The sequence below is a fragment of the Balaenoptera acutorostrata genome, chromosome 5, assembly GCF_949987535.1.
Source record: "Balaenoptera acutorostrata chromosome 5, mBalAcu1.1, whole genome shotgun sequence".
NCBI classification, from domain to species: Eukaryota; Metazoa; Chordata; class Mammalia; order Artiodactyla; family Balaenopteridae; genus Balaenoptera; species Balaenoptera acutorostrata.
Genome location: NC_080068.1, coordinates 44,662,319 through 44,688,564, shown reverse-complemented (window position 1 = coordinate 44,688,564; position 26,246 = coordinate 44,662,319). Strand labels below are relative to the sequence as shown.

Below are 26,246 nucleotides of genomic sequence, written 5' to 3'. Positions count from 1 at the left end.
AAACTTTAGTAACTTCATACCTATTTGCCAAAATCCTTGTGTTAAATGTAACTACATCTGATATTCTTAAACTGTGGCTCCTATAACACAGTTCAAGTGTTTTTTCCCCTGGGTATATTTAGACAGTTTAATCAAGAAAACAAAGTTATGGTATTATGATTAGCCAAAGCTCTTTTCTAGCAGACCACTGAATACAGCAAGTCATAACAAATGCCTTTCCAGAGACAAGAACAAAGCAAAATATTTTCTATTCATAAAAGGAGCTACCAGCATGCTTTGTGCCATTAAAAAGTTACTTTTCAAAATATAACCAGAAGACTTACGGTCTACTAGAAAGCTTCCACTCATCACAACACTATAACTACGCCACAGAAACTTTCATGACAAAGTCTCCAGATATAGAGAGAAAACAACATTACTTAAAGGTATGTGGAAGCCTCAGTTAACAGGGAAATGAAGCCTTAGAACACAGAATACATCTAACAAAAAGAGAACAGAGTAGACACTGTAGCTGGCTATTCGTAAAGGACCAGTTTCTCCCTATGGATCAACACTCCCTACAAAATAAACTGTGCCTTAATTATTGCTTATTTAAAATTACACTTTTACAGAGCTATTTAGTACCTGACGCAGAAAAACAATCACATAAGGAAGCATTTATTTGAGGTTTAACATGAAATCATACAAATAAAATTTGTATAAACACAAATCCACGTCGAGTCGTAACACAGATAGCAAAAGACAAAGTAAAAACAAAAACTAATTGGCGGCTATATACAGTTGGACACAGTTGTGTCTTGTACACTAGAAAGTCTTTTACAAAATAATCATCTTAGATCAACAGAAGACCAATCTTCACTGTCGTCCTGCAAGATGGGTTACTTTAGCAATCTCTTCCTAAAAACAAAAACAAAATGGCAATTAGATTTGTGAAACTCTGACAAGCTTTCAAAGGTCCACTTTCATGAATTGTTTTAAGTTCTCACTTTATTCTTTTCTTCAATAATTAAAGATCACATGCAAATTCATTGGCAAAACGCAGTTTGGGTAATTAATAAATTCACCCTGGAGTTCCCAAATGATATTAAAGTAAAATTTACTGAGAAAATCTGGGAATGCAGTCTTCCCATATTCACAGGTTGAACTGTGCTAGGTTCAAGGTCTACTAGAAACATCTCTAGTAAGCCACGTAAAATGCTATTACAAACATGAATTTCTAATAGGCTTGTATTGCAAGAAAACAAATTTCTGTGTGCATATGATCTTTAATTTATATCCCAGATTTTAAAGTTCTTGTTTTGGTTTGTAGATTTCACTATTAGCTATAAAAAGAAAAAGCAAGCATTAAATCTTAAAGAATGAACACTTAAAATGAGGCTCCACAATTGAAATACAACACTAAACAGAAGACCAAAATGATTAAGCTGTAAAAAGGCATTTATGTACTTTAACTCCTGTAAAAAACCATTTAAGTTAAGTTTAGACACTTAATCTTCAAAAAGATTAAAAAAGAAGCCAAAGTCTGAAGTTTTCCACTTTAATCTTTACGCTGGTACATGAAGTTGGAAGAGACCATACCACAGGACAGCGTTTTCTGGTGTATGCCTTGCGCTCTGCCCGCAACGTGCGACCCCCAGAGATAGACGTGGTCAGGGTGACACACGGCCTGCAATGAAGTTCCCGCTGGCGGGTACAAACAAGGTATAATGTCAGAGTTAGAAGACAACATTCCTGTTTTCCTTAAGTTGTACCCATTTCAGTACTTTACCTGTTAATAGTTCTAAAAAAGTTTAATTATTCCTCTAGACCACCTGGTACACAAAGCAAACAGAAAAACTCTTAAGTTTTTCTGTAATACTAAAGAAAGTGAGATAAAACTTTAAAGTTAAAGATCTATAGACACTTTAGGCAAAACAGGTTCATAAAGCAAGTAAAAAGTTAACAATTTAGTAAAAACAGGCTACATGATATTTTGTTTTCACTTATTTTTCATTTGTCTATTGATCTTTAAATTAAATTAGAATTTCCACTGGTGTCTTGAACTCGTATACACACCTGTTTTCTCCAACGTCCCCTTTTAGTATGGCTGGTAATTATTTTGGTGATTGCCACCCCCTCGAGATGCCTTGCCGTAAGTGCTCTGTTGGCCTATTTTGAAAAAAACAAAAAATTATGCTTAGCTTTTAATGAAATGGTTTCACTGTATATTTAAAAACTATTAAATATGCAAAATCCTCCATGGCAATTAAAATAACCAGATATTTAAAAACTCATTATAAACTAGTCACATATCACATTCTAGAATGTTTGTAATGACCGAATTCTCTATATCAGTATAAGCCCCTATGACTATTAAATGTCTCAAAAATTTAACTCCACAAACAGTTCAAGAAATAGAAAACACCCACACACAGAGTCTCAGAATGGGACTGTACTTTAAACACTGAATTTTAGTACCATTGGTTTATGAAATTAAGTTAAATATTCTTACCACTGTAGTCTGTATATCCCTGTCCATATCCATAGTTCCCATAGTTATACCCAGTATAATCATAGCCGCCATAGCCACTATAGTTTTGATCACCACCATAGGCACTATTGTAATTTCCATATCCTTGATCATAATAGTTATTAAATCCTTGGTTCCAGTTTTGGCCCTGACCTGAAACAATGCACAATGATTGTTAGGAAACAACTTCTGACCCCCAATCCTAACATAAAATGATGCGTTCCTGTCCCTCACTCTGCAAATCTTAAAAAGGCAGAATGGATACTTATATTGCTATCTGACCAAGAAAGTATTATTACAGTTGGCATAAAAAAGGGGGCAGAAAGTCCAATTGTGCCAGTATCAGGCTTCCTAAATTCAATGAAAAATCAGGACAAAGGAGAAGACAGAGTGTTTATCTTTAAAACAAGGACTCCTGCCCTAGAAAACCTATCACACCAAAGTGTTCCATGTAATCTTAATTACGTTTAATGGTGTTTTTTCCCCATCAGTAATGACACTGTCAGAGTGGCCATTTTTTGAAGAGGTGAAACCAATAAAAACAAAAGCCCACCCACACTAAGCTGAGCAGTTTCCATGTTGTAACAGTTTAAATTTGGCTTTACTTTCCTATGGGCTTATTCATATTTAGCAGTTTATAGCTTACAGCATTGAGTCATTTTCCAGGAATTAAGTCTCACCTCGGCCACGACCCCTAGTACCACCTCGTCCACCAGCTACAGCACCTCTTCCTCCTTTTTGTTGTTGCTGTTGCTGCCTATATACCTCTTTGGGTTGTGCAACTTTGATTTCACACTAAAAACAAAATTTAAAAAGCAAACAGAATTGTTACCAATATTCTAATGTCAAGCCATTTCTTCTCTTCTCAAAACAAGTTGAGAAATTTCACTTTAAGAAAGAAAAAAGCATACTGTTCATTTACTATAATCAAAATGGCTTTACCTTCCCAGAACCAATTTGATGATATCTGCTTTCTAACAATTTCTTTACTGGCTCTTCGTCTGTATATGTAATAAAACAAAATCCTCTTCTTTCATTTGTTTTTGTATCCATGGGAAGTTCAATATTTTCAATCTGAAATCAAGATACACACTCAAGGTCACCCACTAATGGTAAAAAGCTACCAAGATGTTTTAGAATACCACAAGTCCTTTTCAAGCTTCAACATGTCATTCTAACGAAATAACTTCTGTATAAACTACTGCTTTATTATCCACATCAAACTAAAGTGATCTGTTTCATCTATGGAGCATTGAGAAGGGAGAGTAAAACCTTATTTAATACCATTTCTTACCCCACAGATGCCACTAGTTAATAAATCCAAACCCTAACCACGCCAAAGCATCCATCTTTTTGTTGAATTAGTTTCCATTAGACACTAGTTTCCATTATAACACAGAAAGCACTGATTAAGGTACAGTGACTGGAAGGGACTTGCAATAATTTAATCCCACCCTCATCCAACATTGAGTTTGCTCTGTAAGAACTGGACCAGAGATAAACATTATATAAACATATCAAATGAAAATACACGTAAACGTAAAAGCAAAGCGCACCTCTCCAAAGGCTCCAAAATATTCTTTAATTTGTTCTTCTGAAGTATCTGGGCTCAATCCACCCACAAAAACCTTTTTAGGGGGCTCCTTCCCTTTTAAAGCTTTGGCTCTTTTAGGGTCTATCAATTTGCCATCCAGCTTGTGTTCTTTCATTTCCAAAACCTAGAAAACAGATTTATTTAATCTGACAACATACAAGCAACCCTCTGAACAATTTGCAAGAAACACACAAAAGCACCACAATGCGAAACATGTTCCTACCTTATCAACACTAGCAGCATCTTTGAAAAGCACAAATCCAAATCCTCTTGATCTTCCAGTGACTGGATCTGTTTTAATTGTGCAGTCTACAACTTCCCCAAATCGAGACAAATATTCAGTCAGATCTTTCTTGCTTGTATCCCAGCTCAAGCCTCCAATAAACATTTTACTAGAAATAAAAGTTGTTTTTTTAAGGTTAGCAACAACTACAACGATTACTTAAAATTCTGAAATTACGTTTACGAAATAAAACTATAAAATAAGCACAGGGAAATACATCCTGATGTACAAATAATTTAACCCGTTTACAGACACACACGAACAAAAGACCACAAAAATCCCCAAGTTCCTCACTTATTCAAAACGGTGGACACCTTGCTCTCCTCACTGCACAATGCTAAGTTTAAACGAGGCTAACAATACATAGTAAAGATTGTTCCCGACTAGAAAATCCAACTTTCTAAACTGATCCCACACAACTTAGGCTCACCGTCTTCCTCAGCTATCAAGCCAACGTTCCACCTAAAGAACTCATCATCACACGTACTGGGGATCTGGGTACCAGTCGCCTACAGGTTCCCAAACCAGGAGTTCCCTAAATCCTCCCCCTGAAAACTGCGCGGAACCGTAACACAGACACAATGAAGAGGCGGCTGCAGCTGCAGCATGGGGCACAGCGAGGCCGGCCCCTCCCCCTCGGGCCCCACGCGCGCCTGCGCACTCGGGACACAGACGCCGCCGCCCTCCGCCTCCAACCCCTCTGCCCTTCCCCCACCTTCCGCGGGCCTCTCGAGTCACCACCCCCCCCCCCTCCGTCTCCTACTTTCCTCTTCCCTCCAACCTACTGGGGCCCAGCGGGCACGCGGGGAATCGACTTGGGGAAAGAACACGGGCAGCGCGCGGCCCCCGAGGGACGAAGGAGCGCATGCGGAGCGCTGGGGGAGGGGGGGAAGAAGAGAAGCGTGCGGTACCCGTCATCCTGCTGATTCTTGCTCGCGTTGATCTTGGATCCCTCTGCGAATTCCTCTATGTTGCTGTACTCGTTCATGTCTTCCATAGCGGCTGAGTTGTCGGCCGGGAGGCGCTGGCGCGCAATCCGTGTCGCGGAAGCAGCGGCGGCAGAACGTTGTATGGAGCTGGATTTAAAATGGCGGCGGAAGAGATCCGGACGCCGCCTGCGCCCTCCCTTTATAGCCGCCCCGCCCGCCAATCGGGAGGGCTGCTGGGCGGTGACGTGGCGCTGGGCCCGGCGCGTCCCCTGCCGGGCGGAGCTGGGAGCGAGCGAAGGGAGGAGCGGGGCGAGCTGCCGCGGCGCCCTCGGCCGCCAATGGGAGAGGCTGCGGGAGGCTAAAGTAGCGGGAGCGGAGGGGAACAATGGCGGCGGCACATGGGAAAGCCGGGGTGGGACCTCCATCGCGGCCCTTCCGCTGAGGAGCGAGGTCGCGGGTGAGGGGACGGGGGCTTGGGAAAAGAGCGTCAGAAGAGAAAAACGAAGGGGCGAAAAGTCCTGGGCCAAAAATCCCGAGCAGCGTCACAGCCCCTCTTGCCTTGAGAGCCTTTGTCTCTGGCGTCCGGTCCAGCCCACTCCCAGCAAAGAGCCGTCAACCCCGCCTTTTTCCGCCCTCGGTCCCCCAGTGCGGAGCTGCTGCTATCGATTGGCACCGGGGCCGCGCTGCTCCGGAAAAAGGCGGACTGCGCCCAGCGCGGGTGGCTGAGGCGGCGAGCGCGCCCTGCCGTCCGGCGCGCGCACGCGTGTTTTGTCCTCGAGCTGGCTGGGCGCAGCCGAACAGGAAGCGGGCGCGCGGCGGCCCCTCCGGAAAACTGCGCGGCGCGGGCGCCTCTTCCGCTGCCGCTACAGGCGCGCGGGCCGAGGGGGCGCGGCGGGCCTCTCTAACCGATAGGCCGGAAACGGGGCCAACGCAGTCAGGCTGACCGGGATCCAAACGGCCTCTTTCGCTGGCTGACGGGAGGAGGGGCGCGCGCCCGGTCGGATTACTGTAAAAATGCAAAAGCGGAGGCAGTGGGCGGGGAGGGGGCTAGGTGCCGTAGAGGGCAAGGGGCACTCACATCCCCGGCGCGCCACTCGCGGGGCTCCCGTCTGCACGTGCCCCGAGCCTCTCCCGCTCGCTCAACCAGTCTGCGGAGAGCGCGCGCCCGCGCACCGGGCTCCCGCGTTCGCTTCTTTGTTCCCGCCCACGCGAGGCCCATTTTGACGGATCGGGTTAGAGGCCCTCTAGCGGCCAATCGACGTCGGCGCCATTACCTCTCCCCGCCCCATCGGAACCTCGCGAGGACCGCCCCCTTTCCCTGCCCACGTGGTCTAGGCCTGGAGGCCTGGGCAGCTTGCGGGTTCAAGGTCCCTGTGCTGCGGGTTTCTCTATTTTCAGGGGCGCCGACGTGTCCTCTCCGCCTTGCGCGTCAGGCTGCGCGCGGTTGTGCGCTCCGGGACTCTTTTCGGGGCTGTCGGAAGCCCAGCAGGTTGCTGGGCGCAGCCGGCACCGCCCTCCGCCCTCCCTACCAGTAGGCCAATTCTCGTAGTAGCAGCCGGTGGGGAAATGGTTGTGCTTTCGGTGCCCGCCGAAGTCACTGTGATCCTGTTAGATATCGAAGGTACCACAACCCCGATTGCTTTCGTGAAGGTGAGGGGCGGAAGGGAGCGGGGAAGTTACTTGTGCTTTAAAACAAAAATTTTAAACTATTGCAGACCTTGCACTAGAGACACGAGGCGTGGGAGAAACGGTGGGGCTTTGCAGCGGCTCAGGGATGGGAGGAGGTAGTCTGCGGTGGATTGCGGGGATGATTTTCCTCTCCATCTTCACCTTCCCGCGTCCCTGCCCTCGGTTTTTTGCAGGTGGGAAGGGATGGAGGTGGTGGTGAAGAAGGGCCGAGGAGGGCAGGTCTGCCGCGGCAAGGTGAAGCGTTGTGGGCGCCGCCCGCCGGGCAGGTGTGCGCCCCGTCGCCCAGCTGGTGAGCTTCCGCCTTGTGCCGGGTTGGACGTGGCGAGGCGGCGGCCGCGATCTGGTGGTCCTTGAGGCGTCTAGTCGTAAAATGGGAAGACTGAAGGGTGAAGATGATTTTTCAGGTACCCCTGGTGATAGGCGGTAATGGTTGCTCTTGGCCCTTTCCCACTCCTGCTGTTAGTGGCCGAAATGCACACTGTATGTTACTGGACTAGGCTAGCAAACGTCTAGATTCCGTTCATTTTCTTCAAAAAACCATGGAAGCTTAAAGTTCTTACGCAAAGCCTTCCTCCTAGGATGTCAGTGCTAACCAACACTTGTCTACATCTAGTTCACAAACTTAAAACTTTGCATTAGAGCAGGTTCCTTTTTTTATATATATTGTACTTGCCAGGATAAGTAAATATCAAATATTAATATAATTTTTTAAAGAATTACTCGGGCTTCGTCTTCTCTTTATTTGACTTATAGAGGTTTAAGATAAAAGTATTCTCTAGAAGTGCTTGCATGCAGTAATAAACAGAAAGGAGGGAAAGTACAAAGTAGGAAAAATAATAACTGCTTTCTTGTAGTTTTCAAAGAAAAAAAGAATTCCTCATCTTTGTGGTTTATAGTTTACAAGTCACTATCTCCATTCTGGCTTTGTCTTGCTTGTCACTGTTATCAGGAGACCAGGGATAATGACAGGACAGGTAGTTGTTATATGGCATATGTAGCGTTCTTGGAAAGTTGATTTAGGGAGTAAGATACCTCATGCAAATCAATTTTGTAACAAAACATTATGTGTCTCTTTCACCTTTTTTACCCACTATGTCTTCTGTAAGATGACATGAGCCACTTCTTGGAGTCTTTGTTTGTGAAAGACTTATCCTGAGATCTTTCTGAGAATAAAAATGCCTTGATGATCTAAATAGATTTTTTTGTTTTTGTTTCGTTTCTTTTGTTTTGTTTTTCCTTTTGGCCGCGCTGCGCGGCTTGCGGAATCTTAGTTCCCCGACCAGGGATCGAACCCAGACCCCTGCAGTGGAAGCGTGGAGCCCTAACCATTGGACCGCCAGGGAATTCCCAAATAGATTTTTTTTTGGATTTGACACCAGACTGCCAAAAAATGATTCGGGGTCTTGTTTAAACGGTAGTTTCTTGTGCCTTGTTCTATAATCTGTTATTATTTTTATTAATATTAATCTATTACAATATAATCGTCTGTTTGTTATACACTAATTTATCAAAACCAGTGTTTCTGAAAGTATGTTCAGAAGAACATTAGGTTTGTGTGGCTGTTTATAGTAATTATGCAGAAAAGGTTTCCATTATTAAATCCAGTTTGGGGAAATGTTCTATATGTATTCAACCAGGTTTCTTTATTGCACGCCTTCTCAGAGCCTTTATATCATGCACACACTTGCACACACACACGCATTGTGAGCCTTCAAGAGACTAGCATGTCACAAATTTACTTGAACCAGAAAAACTTTTAGCAGAGTATCTCTATCTTTTTGAACACGTTTTAAAGAGATGCTAAGTTATATCCTTCTTGGACCTCTGAGCATGGAGCTGGGAGTTGGGAGATGTTTGTTCTACTTGGGCTTTATTGGTCACATTAGGTGTGTGAACTTGTAGCCCTCCTTCCTGTGGAATGGTGTAAGGAAACACTGAGTAATGTATACCTGCAACTTGTATACTTGACTCATCCTCAAAAACTTGGTGAGGTGTGTGCACGGTTTGCATTTTACTGATAGGAAACTAAGGCTCTGAAAAATTGAACAGTATGCCTGGGATTTGAAACCAAATTGTCTGACTCAACAACTCTTACTCTTTCCATTATTGCACTCGATCTCTGAAATGGGAACCACAGTGCTCGTTCCATTTTCTTTGCCTGGCCCTGTGGGTGTTAAATGACACAACTGGTATGAGAGCACTTTAATCAGTAAGAAGTACCATAAAAGTATATGGCAGCAAATTTCAATATACACCACCTCTAGGTGGTAGGTATAAGAGTGAGCCCTTGGAACAGAATAACTATAGTTGAGTCTCACTTTATCTGGGGGGTTGCTTCTACAGTCAGCGTACACTGTGAAAGTTGAGTATTTTCAAAAATTGCCCTTGAATTACCCTTAGGAAGTCAGTTCTCTTTGGAGATTGATTCTGTCTTTCAGTAAGTCATATGCAGCCATTTTTCCTTCAGGGTTGAAACGTATCCCTGCTTCTTCCTTTGGGTATCAGAGGAAGTTGGTTTGGGATTAGGTGATGTAGATGAAAAATATATTGTGTCAAACTTTAGCCTCACAATGAACCATTCATGCTGTAAGAGACCCTGAGGAACTGAGGCTGTCCAAGGGCACAGAACACCTTCATTGAGTAGAATGGCAGACAGATTGCCAGCACTGGTTATGTTTTTTTTTCCCTTTCTCTCTCTCTCTCTCTTTTTTTTTTTTTTGCTGAGCACTTAGAGTTGAATGTGTATATAATGCAACTTAACTATATAAGATGACACTGACAGTCCTGGATATCTTATGGGATTCCATAGAATCCTCCCAGTTTGGGTGCTCTGAGGACAAGGCTGTTGCTCTATCAGGGCATGCCTTCAGCCTTTGGGCTCCTGGCAACAATAAACAATGTTTTTACTTCCTGCTATTATGTCTTATTTTCTTTGGTCCAATTTCTAGAGAGGGAAGGGTTCCTAGCTTGGATCATCTAGTCCATGTCACAACCAGCTAATTAATTTCTCATATGAATCAACTGATGCCTGGAGGGATGTCTTTGTGAGGATGGATCATCACAATGTGTTGGGGACAGAGCAGCAATAGATGGTTCCCAGTGCATGTGAGTCCTCAAAGCCACCAGCCCACTGCAGGACGTGTGCCTCTGGAGTTTCTTTCCTTTTCAAGCGCTAACTTTGATTCTCTACAGTGGTGATCTCCCAACATTTTTTGGTCATGTACATCATCAGCAGAATTGGGGCAGGCACTACCAATAGAATTTATTGTGTACACATATTACTGTACTATTATTAAGTTGTAAAGTAAATTGGAATTTAAAGATGAGATTTAAATGATAAGTGTAAATGAATGTTATTGCATTCACTTCCCTTCTCCCCTTGAATCATCTTGCATGCACCTCACAGAGCCACTGCTTCATCTTTGTCCGTGTGATGTGATATTCATTTTCTAACCTTGTGTAGTGTATTATAACAGTGTTTTTAGTCTGTAAGCTATGAAATAACACCATTACCAGTCCTTATGGTTATCCTGTCAAGAACCTTCAACTATTGTTCTTGAGCTGGAGAAAATGGTGTCTTGTTTCTGAAAATGCTCTATAATTTGGTGCCTTTCCTGCCATTACATGTCAAGTTAGTACATGTAACAACAGTTGTGGAAGTTATGTTCTGTGAAGTTACCGTGAATGCCATCTCAGCAAACACTGAATCATTGCCCCTAGGGAAAATGCAGGGTTTGGTTCCTGTGAGCCTCTGGTCACAGTATATTTGTCAACTGATCAGTACATAACCTTGTTTTCTGTGTGTTTCTGTTTGCCTTATTTAATATATATCGTTGATCCATTAACATTGAACTCACTGCCAGTAGCGCTATAGCTTATGCTTTAGCGAAGCTTATGTAACACATGTGTTTTCACCGTAAGGCAGCTTTCTTGCCTTTAGGAACACCAGACAGCACTTTGCTTGGGGACCATTTTAAACTGCACACTCACCAACAAAAAGCACACAATGTGAAAATGTGGCGCTAAGTAGACCTTGAAAAGGATACTTGTTTAAAATATGAGAGGTAAGTAAGAAGGCAAAGCATCACATACTGGGAACGTGTGCATCTGGTTTTTCACAGTCTTAGCCGTTCTGCTCATGTATGTACCTGTCCTCAAAAAATTGGGAAAGTGCAGTGAGTAATGATTTTGGGGTTACAAATAAATTTTAGTGAGTAGGAGAATTTGCAAATACAGAATTTTTAAATAATGAAGATTGGCTTCGTAGAGTAGTGTTTATAATGATGGGCTTGGAGACTGTGCAAGTTTTGATTAGTATTCTGGCTCTTCCCTAAATGATTTATGGAAAGTTAGTTAATGTCTCTGAGTCTAGGTACATATTCCCTCAGCTGTACTTTGGGGATATCAACCTCATAAGGCTACTGTGAACATTTAATGAATGTTTAGCCCTTGAAAAAACTTTATAAAAATAAATATATTTCCATCAATATTTCATCCACCATCTCAACAAATCTTGTCAGGGAGTAGTGGGCAGGGGTGAGGGCATGTTTTTCACTTATGCCTTAGGAAAACTTTTTGTGCTTGGAAATAAAATCTTTGTAATAATTAAGAACCTCTCATTAACTGAAAGTATGAATCTGATTAGAATATTTGTCCCTAAAATATAGTAAGTGGGTCATGGTGATTACCCTTGCCAATGGCTCTTTATATCTGTGCTTCTCAGACTTGAATGTGTTTACAAATCATCTAGAGATCTGTCTAAAATGTAGTTTCTGATTCAGAAGATCTGGAATGGAACTTTATTTTTTCATTTTTAATGACATTTATTGTTTTCTTTCTAATTTTACAAGCAATATATGTTCAATGCAGACAATTAGAAATACGTAAACGCATAAAGTAAAAATTAACAATCACCCATAATCTCCACCCCCCAGAGATAACCACTGTTTGCATTTTGATGCATTTCCTCCCAGTGTCTACATATTTTTTTTAATGAAAGTATAATTGACCTACAATATTATGTTAGTTCCAGGTGCACAACATAGTGATTAGATATTTCTGTACATTACAAAATGATCACCATGGTATGTCTAGTTACCATCTGTCACCATACAAAGATATTACAATATAATTGACTATATTCCTCATGCTGTACATTTCATCCTCATTTATTTTGGAACTGGAAGTTTGTACCTCTTAATCTCCCTCACCTATTTCAGTAATCCCCCAACCTCCTCCCCTCTGGCAACCACCTATTTCTTCTCTGTATCTATGACTCTGTTCTGTTTTGTTATGTTTGTTCATTTGTTTTTTTAGATATGTGAAATCAGATGGTATTTGTCTTTCTCTGCCTGACTTACTTCATTTAGCATAATACCCTCTAGGTCCGTCCATTTCACAAATGGCAAGATTTCATTCTTTTTTATGGCCGAATAATGTGGAATGGAACTTGATGCTGAATTTCGAACAGGTTCCCAGGTGATACTGTGGTCCATGGACTGAACTCTAGTTAGGCTTTTTTTTTTTTTTTTTAATAAATCTATTTTATTTATGTTTTGGCTGTGTTGGGTCTTCGTTGCTGCACATGGGCTTTCTCTAGTTGTGGCGAGCGGGGGCTACTCTTTGTTGCGGTGCATGGGCTTCTCATTGTGGTGGCTTCTCTTGTTGCAGAGCACGGGCTCTAGGCGCATGGGCTTCAGTAGTTGTGGCTCATGGGCTCAGTAGTTGTGGCTTTCGGGCTCTGGAGTACAGGCTCAGTAGTTGTGGCGCACGGGCTTAGTTGCTCCGCGGCATGTGGGATTTTCCCAGACCAGGGATCGAACCTGTGTCCCCTGCATTGGCAGGGGGATTCTTAACCACTGTGCCACCAGGGAAGTCTCTGTAGTTAGGCTTTATACAAATTCGTAAGTTCTACCTGTGCCGAGGTCTGTTAGCACTCCTCTTTTCCAATGGCTCAGAGGAGGTGATAGAGCAGACCAAGGGTGTAGGTGAATTAGGGGAGGTCTGTCATCATTAACAGAACCAAAACCTCTCAAAAGTCAAGTAAATTGACAAAGGAGAGCAAGATGATGAAATAAGCTGGTAGACAACAAAGCATTAAGCAAGTGGCCACTTCCCCAGCTTTTGCAAATTGTCTTCCAGAAACTGAACTGTAAAAACAATTTTCTTAATAATAGAAATAGAAAGGAGTTATGTGTACTTATAGGGAAGCAGGATAACAGGCCTGAAAATTCCTGACAGATCTCCAAAATTCCTCTGCAGCTCCCTCTTCTCCCTCACTACCACCATCTTATGTTGTTTTCTAGATAATTTGTTAGTAGAAACATTTCACTGAATATCTGTACAACGGGGACCTGAAGAATAAGGCTTTAAGTGTCCTGGCAGATGGGCGGGTGAGTAGTGCCTTGCTTTAACCTGCTGTATTAGTTCCTGTGGCTGCTGTAACTAATTGCCATAAGTTTAGTGGTTTAAAACAGTACAGATTTATCATCTTACAGTTCTGGAGGGTCACAACTCTGAAATAGGTCTCAGTGAGGTAAAAGGAAGGTGTTGGCACGGTGTGTCCCTTCTGGAGACTAGGGGAAAACTCTTCCTTGCTTTTCCAGCTTCTAGAGGCTACCCACATTCCCTGGCTCTTGGCCCCTTCCTCTGTCTTTAAAGCCAGCAGGGTAACATCTTCAGATTGATCCTTCACTCTCTGACTTTGACACTCCTACTTCCCTCTGTCACTTGCAAGGACTTTGATTATATCAGGCCCAACCAGATAATCCAGGGTAATCTCCCCATCTTGAGATCCTTAATTTAAATCATGTCTGCAAAGCCCCTTTTGCTGAGTAAAGTAACATAGTCATAGGTTTTGGGGATTAGGAACATGTACATTTGAGGGTAGGCGGCAGTTTCCTCTCTACCACACTTGGCTAGCACCAACATTTCTGACTAATAGATCCCTTTACAGGTTCTTGGCTACATCAGAGTTCGGCTTTATAGTAGCTCCAATTTTGTTTTGAAATTTATTATTTATGGTACTGGATAGGATCTATAAATTTTTTTAAAAATTGACAGTTTTTTTTTTTTTTTTTTTAAAGATTGTGTTTCTCTTAAGGATTGTGGTGGTGTGGAGGTTGGTAAAGACAGTGTTTAAGGGACTGGAGTTTTACCTTAAAGAACAAGATATTTGGCAAGGTTCGAACAAGACTAAGGGAAAAGAAGAGATCTCAAACTGAACGTTCTGTGTTAGAAAATATGAATTAAGCAGACAAATCCTTGATCCTATAAATAATATTTATTTGAAGTAGCAGATACTCATTTAATTGAAAATCAAAATGATAAAGATATTCATTCAATTAACAGCAGAATCATGTTTGTATGCTTTTCTGACGTTTGTTTAATGAATTTCTTTGGACTCTTGATATTTTATGTTAAAGCACTTTTAGAAATAGCTAATACATTCTTGATTGTTTAACAATACTTGTAATTTACTCTTTTATGTTCTCATATTCTAACAATATATTTTGGAAGATAATAATCAGGAAATGTTGAAATTGACATTTTTTTCTCATGAAAATGGTTATGTTAATTTTATAGTCTTTCTAAGAAGAGAGCTTGTGTTGTTCTGATAGTATCTCCCAACTTTAGTTAAATATCCATTTGGTAAGTTTTATCATTCTGCTCTCAGTATGAAACGGCTAGAAGACTACCCACAAGGAACAGCAACCAGGAGCTTGCTTCCACCTGTGCTGTTTATTATTGATGCTAGTAACTGTAATTGTGTCATTTTCCCTGGCTTCATTCAGTCTAGGGATTTAGGCTTTTTCATCTTCAAGAATGGGGTAGTAGGATCTGTCATGCTTATAAGGTAGTGATGAAGATTGAGATAGAGTGCAAAAACCTTTGAAAAATATAAAGCCCTGTAGAAACACTGATTATCATGCAGGAAATATCAGACTGTTTGGTGGAGACAGAAAGCGCTTATGAAGGGTCAGTGTGGAAAAGGGGGAAGTAACATTTACTGAAACCCACTGTGATTACCTCCGCCTCTGCTCCTTATGGCCCTGGCCAGAAATAAGTTAAGAACGAGATGCAGAACTTGGCTAACCTCAAAGAACTTGAGGCGGCACTGGAATGGCAGGACTGCCTTGATTAGTAGCTGTTGATGGGTTGATTAACATTCCCCAAACCTTCCCAGTTGCTCAGGATTCCTAAAGGGAGATATACCCATGGTGGTATGTGAGAGGAATTTTGTTGATTCAACTTGAGACAAGGGGAGGAGCCTTTGGAGAATCACTGTATTGGGTCTGAGTATATCATGAGGTGGATTAGAAAACACCTCCGGCCTTAATTTCTGGTCTCTTATTTGTCTACCGCCTTCCATATCATGGCACTTGCATAATCTTTCCAGCCTAATCAATCTTCCCTTCCTTTCACCCACATTTATTTGAATACCTGTCATGTGCCAGGCTCTGCTAGGCAACCAAAATCCTTAAAGCTGCTGCTGCCACCCATAAGGAACCTTGTAAGGAAGACAGGTACCTTAACAGGTTGTCTTTGCACCATCAGAATCCTTTGTGGTTTCCTGTTGGCTCAAAGATAGTTTCAACTCCTCAACTTCAGTGAATTGGGTTTTCCAACTTTCTATTCCTCTGTTTCTTTACACTTTTTTTTTTATAGCTGGACATGCCCATTTGGGTCATGCCACACTTTCATGCCACCACCATTCCTCCAGCTTGGGATGTCATACTTTTTCCTCTCCAAGTGCAGGTTGGTTCCATGTACTTATTAATTTAAAACGTATTTATCGTGTTAGGTTATGGGAATACACAGGTAAGACCTGCTTCTGCTTTCAAAGGACTTCTGTTTAAGCAGGAATTTCAAAATCCTCTCTCTCCCTCCTTTGCAGGGCCATGTATTTGCCACTGTAGCAGATGCTGCCTTGTGGTGGTGTCTGTGTGTGCTGTCTTCCAGCAATGCGGAGAGCTCCTTCAGGGCAGAAAGCAGAGCCTGGCATAGTACTTGCACATAAGGCATTCAGCAAATGCTTGTTGATGGTGATATGATGCATTCTAGAATGGGCCTGGGAGGGGTTGGTATTGCTTCTCCCACTTCTGCTATCCTTGCTATTTCAGATTTCCTCAAGGTGATACTTTATCTTATTTGCACAGTATGCAATTTAACTGATGTATATCTAGAGTCTCATTAGAATAGTCATTGACCCAAGATTTCTAAAACCTCTGAGTTTTAGAGAAAGAAATCAGTTAACAACGGAAATTAAAAACCATAAAAAATTTTGATTAACAATTAAATTTAAGTATTTAAAGAGCTAAATACATTATTCTGTGGAAACTTGTATCTGTTAATGTGAGGATAGAGGAAAGTGTTTTTTCCCCAAAATTTTTCCTCAAAAATTAATTCACACTTGTTATGAATTGCAAACATTACAGAAGAGTATAATGTAGAGAATGAATGCCCTTTCTGCTCCTACCACCCAGCAATAGTCATTAAGAGTTTGGTGAATATTCCTCCTGATTTTTTTCCCTATGCATACAGTAAAGTCACTTAGATCCTTGAAAGGAATGTAGTCACATTGACCCCCAAAAAGGTACCAATTCTAATAAATAACCCCTGTTTTGAAAATACATAGATAGGCCTTCATCTCGCTCAGATAAACTTTTAAAGGATATCCTGTGTTTAGCTCTGAAAAGTCGTACCTTGTCTGATGGTTCTTAAAATTTTCCATCCTTACAGCTCACCCCATGTCACCCCTTCACTAAAAAAAAAAAAAAAAAAAAGTATTCTTTTTACAGTAAAAGCTTATTTTTGTATAAAACTTTAGATTTTCACACTTATTAACTCACTTAATTTTCAAAATTGGTTTCGGTGGAGGTAGCGGTCATAAGAGGGATGGAAGCCAACCCACCCTGATCCTCTTGCATCTGGTTCTCCATCACCTTTCTGCATTGTGTGGAAAGTTGGTAGCTCTGTCCTCAGAGGCCCTACTGGAAACTCATTGGACCCTTCCCAGGGGACTCCATTTCAGAACCATGGATTTCTTTTCAAACAGAATTCTTTAATACAGAAAAGGGTTCTTTGTCTTCTGGGTATGTACGTGAGCGGTTCATTTCTTAACTTGACTTTCTTTTCAATGATTCATTATGTGACCTTCTAACAAGTTCCTTTTCTTAAGTCTAAAAAGTGTGGAGCTGATACCCTTTACTGAGTAGAGAGAGACTAGCACATGTGGTGTGGAAACTAATGGTAATCCTGGCAGTGGGACCTGGGTGGGACTTCAGAGAGGAGCTCGTGGTTAGATCGGCATTTGGCAGCTAACCTGGTGTGCTCCGAGAGGCTGGCTGACTCCTGCCCTGGGCCTTGTGTGGGTCCAGTAAGCTAATTCGATCCCTTCTCCTGGGATGATCGGGTTCTGGGGATCTGACTCTTCAAACTAAAAAAAAAAGACCTGTTTGATAAACTATAACCATAGTTTCTTAATTTATACTTAACCTTTATGTGCCTTTGTGAAATGGAGGAAATAAGGGCACTTGTTTCATAGAGCTATTATGAGGATTGAAATGACATAATTCAGGCCATTCATTAATCAATTCATTGAGTAAATTTGGAGTGCCTTGGGAACAGTGGCAGGTGGTGAGAAGTGATAAGATTCTGGATGTATTTTGTAGGTAGGGCTGACTCATTTGCTGATGAATTGGTTGGATGTGGCATGTGAGAGAAAAAGGAGTAAAACACGACTCTAAGGCTTTTGGCCTGAGCATCTTGGCAGGATGGAGCTGCCACTTACTGAGATGGGGGAGATGTGGGAGGAGTAGGATTAAGGGCTAGAAGCAAGAGTTTGGTTTCAGACACCCAAGTGGAGATCTGGGGTAGGCAGCTGGAAAAAATCAGTCTGGAGTTCAGGGAAGAGGTCCAGGCTAAAGCTATGGATTTGGGGGTCATCAGCAACAGATGGTATTTAAAATCATGGATTAGATGAGATCACTAAGGATTGACTGTAGAATGAGAAGTGCCTGGAATAGTGAGGGCTTAGTCAGTGTTGGCAGTTATTCCCACTATTACTACGATTACTCATATTATTCCTACTTATTAGAACTGTTACAGAACTGCCAGGTGAACCAAAATCTCTCATTCTTTTTAGTACAGATCTCTTTGAGAAAAGTGGTATTAGAAGTTTCTATAGAGAATATAATATCAGGATCCAGGGATTTGGGTGATCCTAATGAGTTGTGCTCCCCGAAGTCATTCACCCACAGAGCTGGATAGGCTCAGGCATTAGAATTCAATAGACCTGGGTTTGAGTCTTGGCTTTACTTTGTACCAGCAGTGAAACCTTTTTTTTTTTTTTTTGACAATAAAATGATTTTATTTTATCAAGCAATATTCTGTTAAAATAAAACAGCATTCAAGGAATTTAATGTAACCCAGTAACATACTTCATATTAGCATTCATCCTCAATATTAAAACATGTGGCATTATTATATAGTCTTCAAATACACATCATAGTCACTTAATCTGTCATGTCTTATTAGAATCTGCTTTCAAAAACGGTGTTGTTCCTAATAGGAAATATAATATTGATTATACGATGATAAAATAAGCCAGCTGTAGTGGGCTGAATGATAGCCCCCCAAAAGATTTCCATTTCCTAATCCCTGGAACCTATGAATGTTAACTTACTGAAAAAAAGGAGTATTGACAGATATGGAGAAATCACCCTTGATTATCTGGTGAGCCCTAAGTTCAATGCCAAGTGTCCTATAAGAGACACAGGGAAGATAGATGCACAGAGAAGGAGGAGGCAGTGTGAGCACAAAGTCAGAGATCGGAGCGATGCAGCTACAAGACCAGAAAACGGAAGCGGCGAGGAATGGAACCTCTCCTAGAGTCTTTGAAGGGAATCAGGCCCTGTCAACATTATGATTTCAGATTTTTGGCCCCCAGAACTGCAAGAGAATAAACATCTGTTGTTTTCCGCCTCACAGTTTGAAGTCATTTGTTACAGCAGCCATAAGAAACTTAATACAACACTATGTAAGAGGTGCTTTTTTTCAAGTTTAATTATTTTTAAACAATATGAATGATAAATAAAAACTTTCAAGAGATCTTTTTTTTTTCATGGGCAAACCACGTACATTTATTTCATTGGATTTTAGATTTTTGATTTTTCAGATCAGCCTCTTCACTTCTATTAAATAGCATCATGATTTAATACTTTAAAAAAGTACGTACTTTAAAAAAGTACAATAGACTAAGATGCAATCTGGAAGACGAACATATAAAAAGGAAAATAGAGATCACCATATCTTAACCATTCGATAATTGCTCAACAGTTTAGTGTATTTTGTCCCAGTATATGTATTCTACATGTATATTTTCTGAAGTTGACACTATTCAGTATAGAGTGAAACCTTTTTGAACCTCAGTTTCTTCACCTATTCAAAGGGGTCACCTTGCACAGATGATAGGTGGATTCAAGGAAGTAAATGTCGGTTCCTTCCCTGTCTTCTCTGCTCATAGGGACTAGGACTCCATCCTAGAGCCAGTCAGGGTTCCCTCTATGCAACTCATGAGATACTGATATTCTTTCTGTCTCTGTGCTTTTTAAAACCTTATCCCAACTACTAGCCCCTTGTAATGATAACCTTCCTTTGTGAGATGTGATTAATTGCAATTAATTAGATTATAGTTTATCTTTCCTTAATTACAGTTTAATCTTCCTAATGGGATTTAGAAGACACTTGTCTTATGAGCAACACATTTTATTAATTCTTTTTGAATGCAGATGATGAAATCTAATGTTCATTCCTAAAGGCTTCAGCTTTCAAAGGGGAACGGTTATGTCTCTGCTTACCCTCTGAAAATAGGGACAGCAAAGTTATAATTTCTGAGCCCCTGTGGCCCTTTGTAGCAGCCAGAGCACCGAAACTTCTTTTGGTAGTTCCTAGTGTGGTCTTCAGGAAGGATATTTAAGGAGTAATTCTAATACCACAACTGCTGAAGCACTCTGATGGATGGCATGAGCCACTCCAAGAAGTAGTAAATTTTCCATTGTTAGACATGTTCAAGCAGGTACAGATTTCCACTTATAAAACAAATAAGTCATGGAGATGTAATATACAACACAGTGACTAGAGTTAATGATACTGTATTGTATATCTGAAGGTTGCGAAGAGAGTCAATCTTAAAAGTTCTCATCACAAGAGAAAATCTTTGTTTTAACTGTGTTGTGATTGATGTCAACTAGACTTATTGTGATCATTTCACAATATATACAAATACTGAACCAATATGTTGTACACCTGAGACAAATATAGTGTTATATGTCAGTTATATCTCAATTTTAAAAAAGACTATATTAATTAAACTTAAAAGCTTCTGCACAGCAAAGGAAACCATAAACAAAATGAAAAAACAACCCACAGAATGGGAGGAAATATTTGCAAATGAAGCTACCAACAAGGGATTAATCTCCAAAATATACAAACAGCTCATGCACCTCTATGTCAAAACAAAAAACAAAAAACAACCCAATCAAAAAATGGGCAGAAGACAACTACTGAGCCTGCGCATCTGCAGCCTGTGCTCCGCAACAAGAGAGGCCACGATAGTGAGAGGCCCGCGCACCGCGATGAAGAGTGGCCCCCACTTGCCGCAACTAGAGAAAGCCCTCGCACAGAAACGAAGACCCAACACACCCAAAAATAAATAAGTAAATAAAAATAAAATAAATTTAAAAAAAAAATTAAAAAAAAAAAAATGGGCAGAAGATCTAAATAGACATTTCTCCAAAGAAGACATATAGGTGGCTGAAAAAAGCACATGAAAAGATGCGCAACATCACTAATTATCAGAGAAATGCAAATCAGAGCTACAATGAGGTATCACCTCACACTAGTCAGAATGGCCATCATCAAAAAGTCTACAGGGCATTCCCTGGCAGTCCAGTGGTTAGGACCCTGCGCTTCCACTGCAGGGGGGATGGGTTTGATCCCTGGTCGGGGAACTAAGATCCAACGTGCTGTGTGGCACAGCCAAAAAAAAAGAAAAAGAAGTCTACAAGCAATAAATGTTAGTGTGTGGAGAAAAGGGAACCCTCCTACACTGTTGGTGGGAATGTAAATTGGTACAACCATTATGGAGAACAGTGTGGAGGTTCCTTAAAAAACTAAAAATAGAACTACCATATGATCCAGTAATCCCACTCCTGGGCATATATCCGGAGGAAACTCTATTTTGAAAAGATACATGCACCCCAATGTTCATAGCAGCACTGTTTACAATAGCCAAGACATGGAAGCAACCTGAATGTCCATCAACAGGTGAATGGATAAAGAAGATGTGGTACTATGGAGAACAGTATGGAGGTTCCTTAAAAAACTAAAAATAGAACTACCATACGACCCAGCAATCCCACTACTGGGCATATACCGTGAGAAAACCATAATTCAGAAAGAGTCATGTACCAAAATGTTATTGCAGCACTATTTACAATAGCCAGGACATGGAAGCAACCTAAGTGTCCATCGACAGATGAATGGATAAAGAAGATGTGGCACATATATACAATGGAATATTACTCAGCCGTAAAGAGATATGAAATTGAGTTATCTGTAGTGAGGTGGATGGAGTTAGAGTCTGTCAATACAGAGTGAAGTAAGTCAGAAAGAGAAAAACAAATACAGTATGCTAACACATATATATGGAATCTAAGGGAAAAAAAAAAAGAGGTCATGAAGAACCTAGTGGCAAGATGGGAATAAAGACACAGACCTACTAGAGAATGGACTTGAGGATATGGGGAGGGGGAAGGGTAAGCTGTGACAAAGTGAGAGAGTGGCATGGACATATATACACTACCAAACGTAAAATAGATAGCTAGTGGGAAGCAGCCGCATAGCACAGGGAGATCAGCTCTGTGCTTTGTGACCACCTAGAGGGGTGGGATAGGGAGGGTGGGAGGGAGGGAGATGCAAGAGGGAAGAGATATGGGAACATATGTATATGTATAACTGATTCATTTTGTTATAAAGCAGAAACTAACACACCATTGTAAAGCAATTATACTCCAATAAAGATGTTTAAAAAAAAAAAAAAAGATGTGGTATATATATGCAATAGAATATTACCCAGCCATAAAATAGAGTGAAATAATGCCATTTGCAGCAACATGGATGGACCTGGAGATGATTATACTAAGTGAAGTAAGTCAGACAGAGAAAGACATCATATAATTATCACTTATATGTGGAATCTAAAAAAATGAACTTATTTACAAAACAGAAATAGAGTCACAGATGTAGAAAACAAACTTATGGTTACCAGCGGGGGAAGGTGGGGAAGGGATAAATTGCGAGATTGAGATTGACATATACACACTACTGTACATAAAGTAGATAACTAATAAGGACCTATTGTATAGCACAGGGGGCTCTACTTAATACTCTGTAATGGCGTATATGGGAAAAGAATCTAAAAAAAAGTGGTTATATGTATATGTATAACTTTGCTGTACAGGAGAAACTAACACAACACTGTAAATCAACTATACTACAATAAAAATTTTTTTTAAATCTTAAAAATAAAGACTATACACTTTCATTGTAGAAATAGATATGTCAAAAAAAAAGGGTTTTTTCCCCTAGGTATCTCATTACCCAGAGAAAACCTTTGTAAACCTTTATGTCCATATTCTCTTAGATTTTGTTTTATCCGTTAGACATTTCTGAAAATACGATTATGCTCTATTTTTTATTTCTTATTTAGAGAATGTGATTTGTTCTTTTTTTTTTTTAATCAATCAATTAATTAATTTTGGCTGCGCTGGGTCTTCATTGCGGCGTGCGGGCTTAGTTGCGGTACGTGGGATCTTAGTTCCCCAACCTGGGATCGAACCTGGGCCCCCTGAATCAGGGGCGTGGAGTCTTAACCACTGGACCACCAGGGAAGTCCCAAGAATTGTGATTTGTTCTTAAGATCCATCAAGCTACTTGATTTTCCTTTGCTTTTTTAAAAAATTAATTAATTTTTGGCTGCGTTGGGTCTTCGTTGCTGCGCGTGGGCTTTCTCTAGTTGCAGCGAGCACGGGCTTCTCATTGTGGTGGCTTCTCTTGTTGTGGAGCACAGGCTCTAGGCACACGGGCTTCAGTAGTTGTGGTGCATGGGCTCAGTAGTTGCGGCTCACTGGCTTAGTTGCTCCGTGGCATGTGGGATCTTCCCGGACCAGGGATCGAACCCATGTCCCCTGCATTGGCAGGTGGATTCTTAACCACTGTGCCACCAGGGAAGTCCCTTCCTTTGCTTTTTATCCTCTGAGGTTAATACAGGAATAATAGCCCACCAGTATTGCCTTTGTGTTGTTTAATTTTCTGGCTGGAAAAATATTAAGTTCTCAAATACTATAAATCATTTGCACTGTGTGGTTTCCTTTGGAAGCCTTTTAAAATAGTTTCTTTAAATAGCTGTAGTATTACCCATTACTTTTTTATTACCCATTTTCTTCAAAGGAGACTTGAGTAAATATTATAGCAACAATTTTATCTTTATTGATTCTATGACATTTTCATTAAAACAGCCACTTGACCATAAACAAATCCATATTTGGACTTCTGAACATTTATGAGGCAACTTCTTTCATTAGATCGTCAGAAATATTGTAGCCCTAATGGAGCTTTTTCAGAATGCTATCGTTGAGCTGTGTAGAATAATATAAATTTCTGCTTGCACAGTATCCCATCTAACGTTTAGTGGAATTTAATCCTAGTCCCCTGAAAGACAAGTACTCTCATTTAGTTCTGTAGCCTTTTGTTATATGTACTACTGTAACAACCCCGTAGGTGACTGGTGAACTAAAAATATTTGCACGCTTATAGAATCCTGGGTTTATTGTAGCATTTTTACATACTATAGAATTCTGAAATTATCTATAAATGGATTATAACTATATCTGAAGTTAAAGTATTTATCATCACAGTTATTTCTGGAATTAATTTTAAAGCCTGAAAATTTTCAATGGGCAGGTTTGGGCAATAAGTACTAACTTTAAAAAGTCTATTTTTAGAGCATTCTTATCTGGTATCAGTACATATCAGGCTATGATATAATTATTGGCTTTTAAAAATAAGCAACTTGAAGGCATTTTATTTGTTTTGCATGATAGATGCTCAGTAAGTATGTTGAAAGAATGGATAAAATCTTCACAATTTAGTTATTTGCCCCATGTACTTTTATGTTATGCAGTAACAATTGTGCACTAAAATAGACTGTTCGATCTGCTAGCATGCCAATTCCAGTTATACTAAGTTCAAGCTTCATTGCCTGCCTTTGTGTATTAGTGCAGAGGGGAGTTTTATGGATAGAGGAAAGAGGCAAATTGGATGACCAGGAGTTCTAAAGTAATTTCTAATTTCTAAAGCTTTTCCTAAAAGTTTAGAATTGTTTGAAATCTTGACCTTTTATTTCTGTGTGTTCTCTGAGGAGAGGGTCTCTGGTTTATAACTCTGTTATCAGAAATGTCTGGCACTCAATAGGTCCTCAGTAAATGTTGAATGAATGAGTTGGTTGTCTTTGTGATTTATCCTCTGGGGACTTCTCTGCAATTATTTATCACTAAATTGGGGTAAAGGTGATCCTTGCCCAGTTTAAATGTTTGTGCTGGAGTATATAATTAGTGGTAAGGTACTGGATGCTTTCATCTGATTATCTCTAATGACTGCAGTGACTTTGCGTGGTATTGTCATTACCGTTTAGCAGATGAGAAAACAGCCTCAAAGAGGATAAGTTACTTGAACACAACTAGTAAAAGACAGAGGTAGGGACCCCAGCCTGGCATGCTGCCTGTAGTCTGTCCTCTTTATCTGCTCTCCCACAGAGATTAAGGACCTGGGCTCTCAGGATTAACAGGCTCTGCATGAATTGTTCTTGGTACCAATAAAGCTGGATATAGGAAATTCGACTTTGTGAAGCACAAAGTAAATAATACAGCACTGCATGCGTTTATAAATTTTTTGAGTACTTTAGCTCTTCAGTTACTGGGTGGCCCTGGATCTGACCAAAAGTTTTCCCTGGGGAATATTCCAGTTGCTTAGGAGTTGGGGAGTAATGGAGGCTGGACGCTGGAGGAGAAGGACCAAATGAGAAAGGTGTAGGACGAGGGATCAAAGTTGGCTTGTTTGTTTTTTAATTGTAACCCATTTAAAACAAGCAAGGATAAAGATTAATGTAATGACTATGCACCGACCACAAAACTAATTAAACCTTCATATTATGTTTGTTTCAGATCTTAAAGAAATAGAACATTACAGCTATAACCGAGGCCCTGAGCACATCCCATTTTGTATTAGAGTTTTATTCATATGTTAGAGTTTATATTCATGTTGATAAATATAATTTTAGTACATTCATTTTTAACTGCTATGTAATGTTTTAGAGTATGAATATACCCATTTATTCTCTAGCTGATGACAATTTAGGTTGTTTCCAATTATTTTGCAGCATACCCAGTGGGACAGTAAACTTTTTTTTTACTTTCTTCTCTGCACATGTGTGTCTGCCTAGGAGAAGAAGCGCTGTGTATGTGCGCCTTCGGTTCTGCTGCATCTTCTCAGATAGCACTCTCAAGTGGGGGTGGGTTTGCAGTCCTGCCACAGTGCATGAGTGCAGGAGAGATGCTAAGTGGGAGAAAGCAGGAATGAGGAGGGGCATGCTGAGAAAACCGAGTATTTCAAGAAAATCAGAAGTATATCAGCCCAGTAAAAGCAATCTCTTGCAGAAAAGGAAAGCTGTCAATCTTAGCTCTTCATTTTCCTTCTTTAAGGTAAAAAATGAGTTTTTTATTGAGCTTAAACAAAGCTTTTGTGTCAAGTATGCTGAAAATTTTGCCTGATCACACTGTTCTGAATCTGCTGAGTGATCCATTACTTACTGGAATGCACCATGAGAACAAGCAAAATTGAATGACTTCTTTATTTTTACTGGGGCAGGTGAAAATTTGAAAAACGTATTGTGAAGAGAGGTAAACACTTCAGTCCTACCATTTCAAAAAAATCCGTAATATCTTTCTTGTGTTGTATATTTTCATTTGGGAGTGCAATTTAAGTTGAACTTAGAATTGGGTCTTCCGAAGTGTTAAAAAATTCTAATTATGGAGCCAAACCTTTGTTCCAGTCAGGGAAATTCTATGCACACTAAAAAACATGGTTTTATTCATAATGATCTATTAACTATGTCCTAACCAT

The 26,246-nt window shown here is 40.5% G+C and overlaps 2 protein-coding genes across 8 annotated transcripts in view; one reads left to right on the top strand and one right to left on the bottom strand.

Moving 5' to 3' along the window:
- Positions 1-636: 636 nt before the first annotated feature.
- On the bottom strand, positions 637-6,465 carry HNRNPDL (heterogeneous nuclear ribonucleoprotein D like). Of its 6 annotated transcripts, XR_009008300.1 has the most exons (9): positions 5,298-6,460; positions 4,327-4,495; positions 4,066-4,227; positions 3,452-3,583; positions 3,190-3,304; positions 2,492-2,662; positions 2,056-2,148; positions 1,579-1,683; positions 637-897 (listed from the first exon to the last, which is right to left on the bottom strand). XR_009008300.1 is itself a non-coding variant. In XM_057546296.1 (8 exons), exons 1-7 carry the CDS (start codon positions 5,738-5,740, stop codon positions 2,078-2,080), a joined length of 1,263 nt encoding a protein of 420 aa, XP_057402279.1. In that variant the 5' UTR covers positions 5,741-6,460; the 3' UTR covers positions 637-1,683; positions 2,056-2,077. The 6 variants fall into 6 exon arrangements, 4 of the variants coding, with proteins under 4 accessions (XP_057402279.1, XP_028022017.2, XP_057402282.1 ...); XR_009008299.1 differs by having other exon boundaries at positions 1,579-2,148; XM_057546296.1 differs by having other exon boundaries at positions 637-1,683.
- A 151-nt stretch (positions 6,466-6,616) lies between these two features.
- ENOPH1 (enolase-phosphatase 1) overlaps positions 6,617-26,246 on the top strand; it is a 36,395-nt gene continuing 16,765 nt past the window's right edge. The window contains exon 1 of one of the 2 annotated variants that reach the window (XM_007165620.2): positions 6,617-6,965. In XM_007165620.2, coding sequence (XP_007165682.1) covers positions 6,882-6,965 — 84 coding nt within the window. In that variant the 5' untranslated portion in view covers positions 6,617-6,881. Of the gene's footprint in view, positions 6,966-7,381; positions 7,409-26,246 lie in introns of those variants that run through there. The other variant, XM_007165621.3, reaches the window with a different exon arrangement.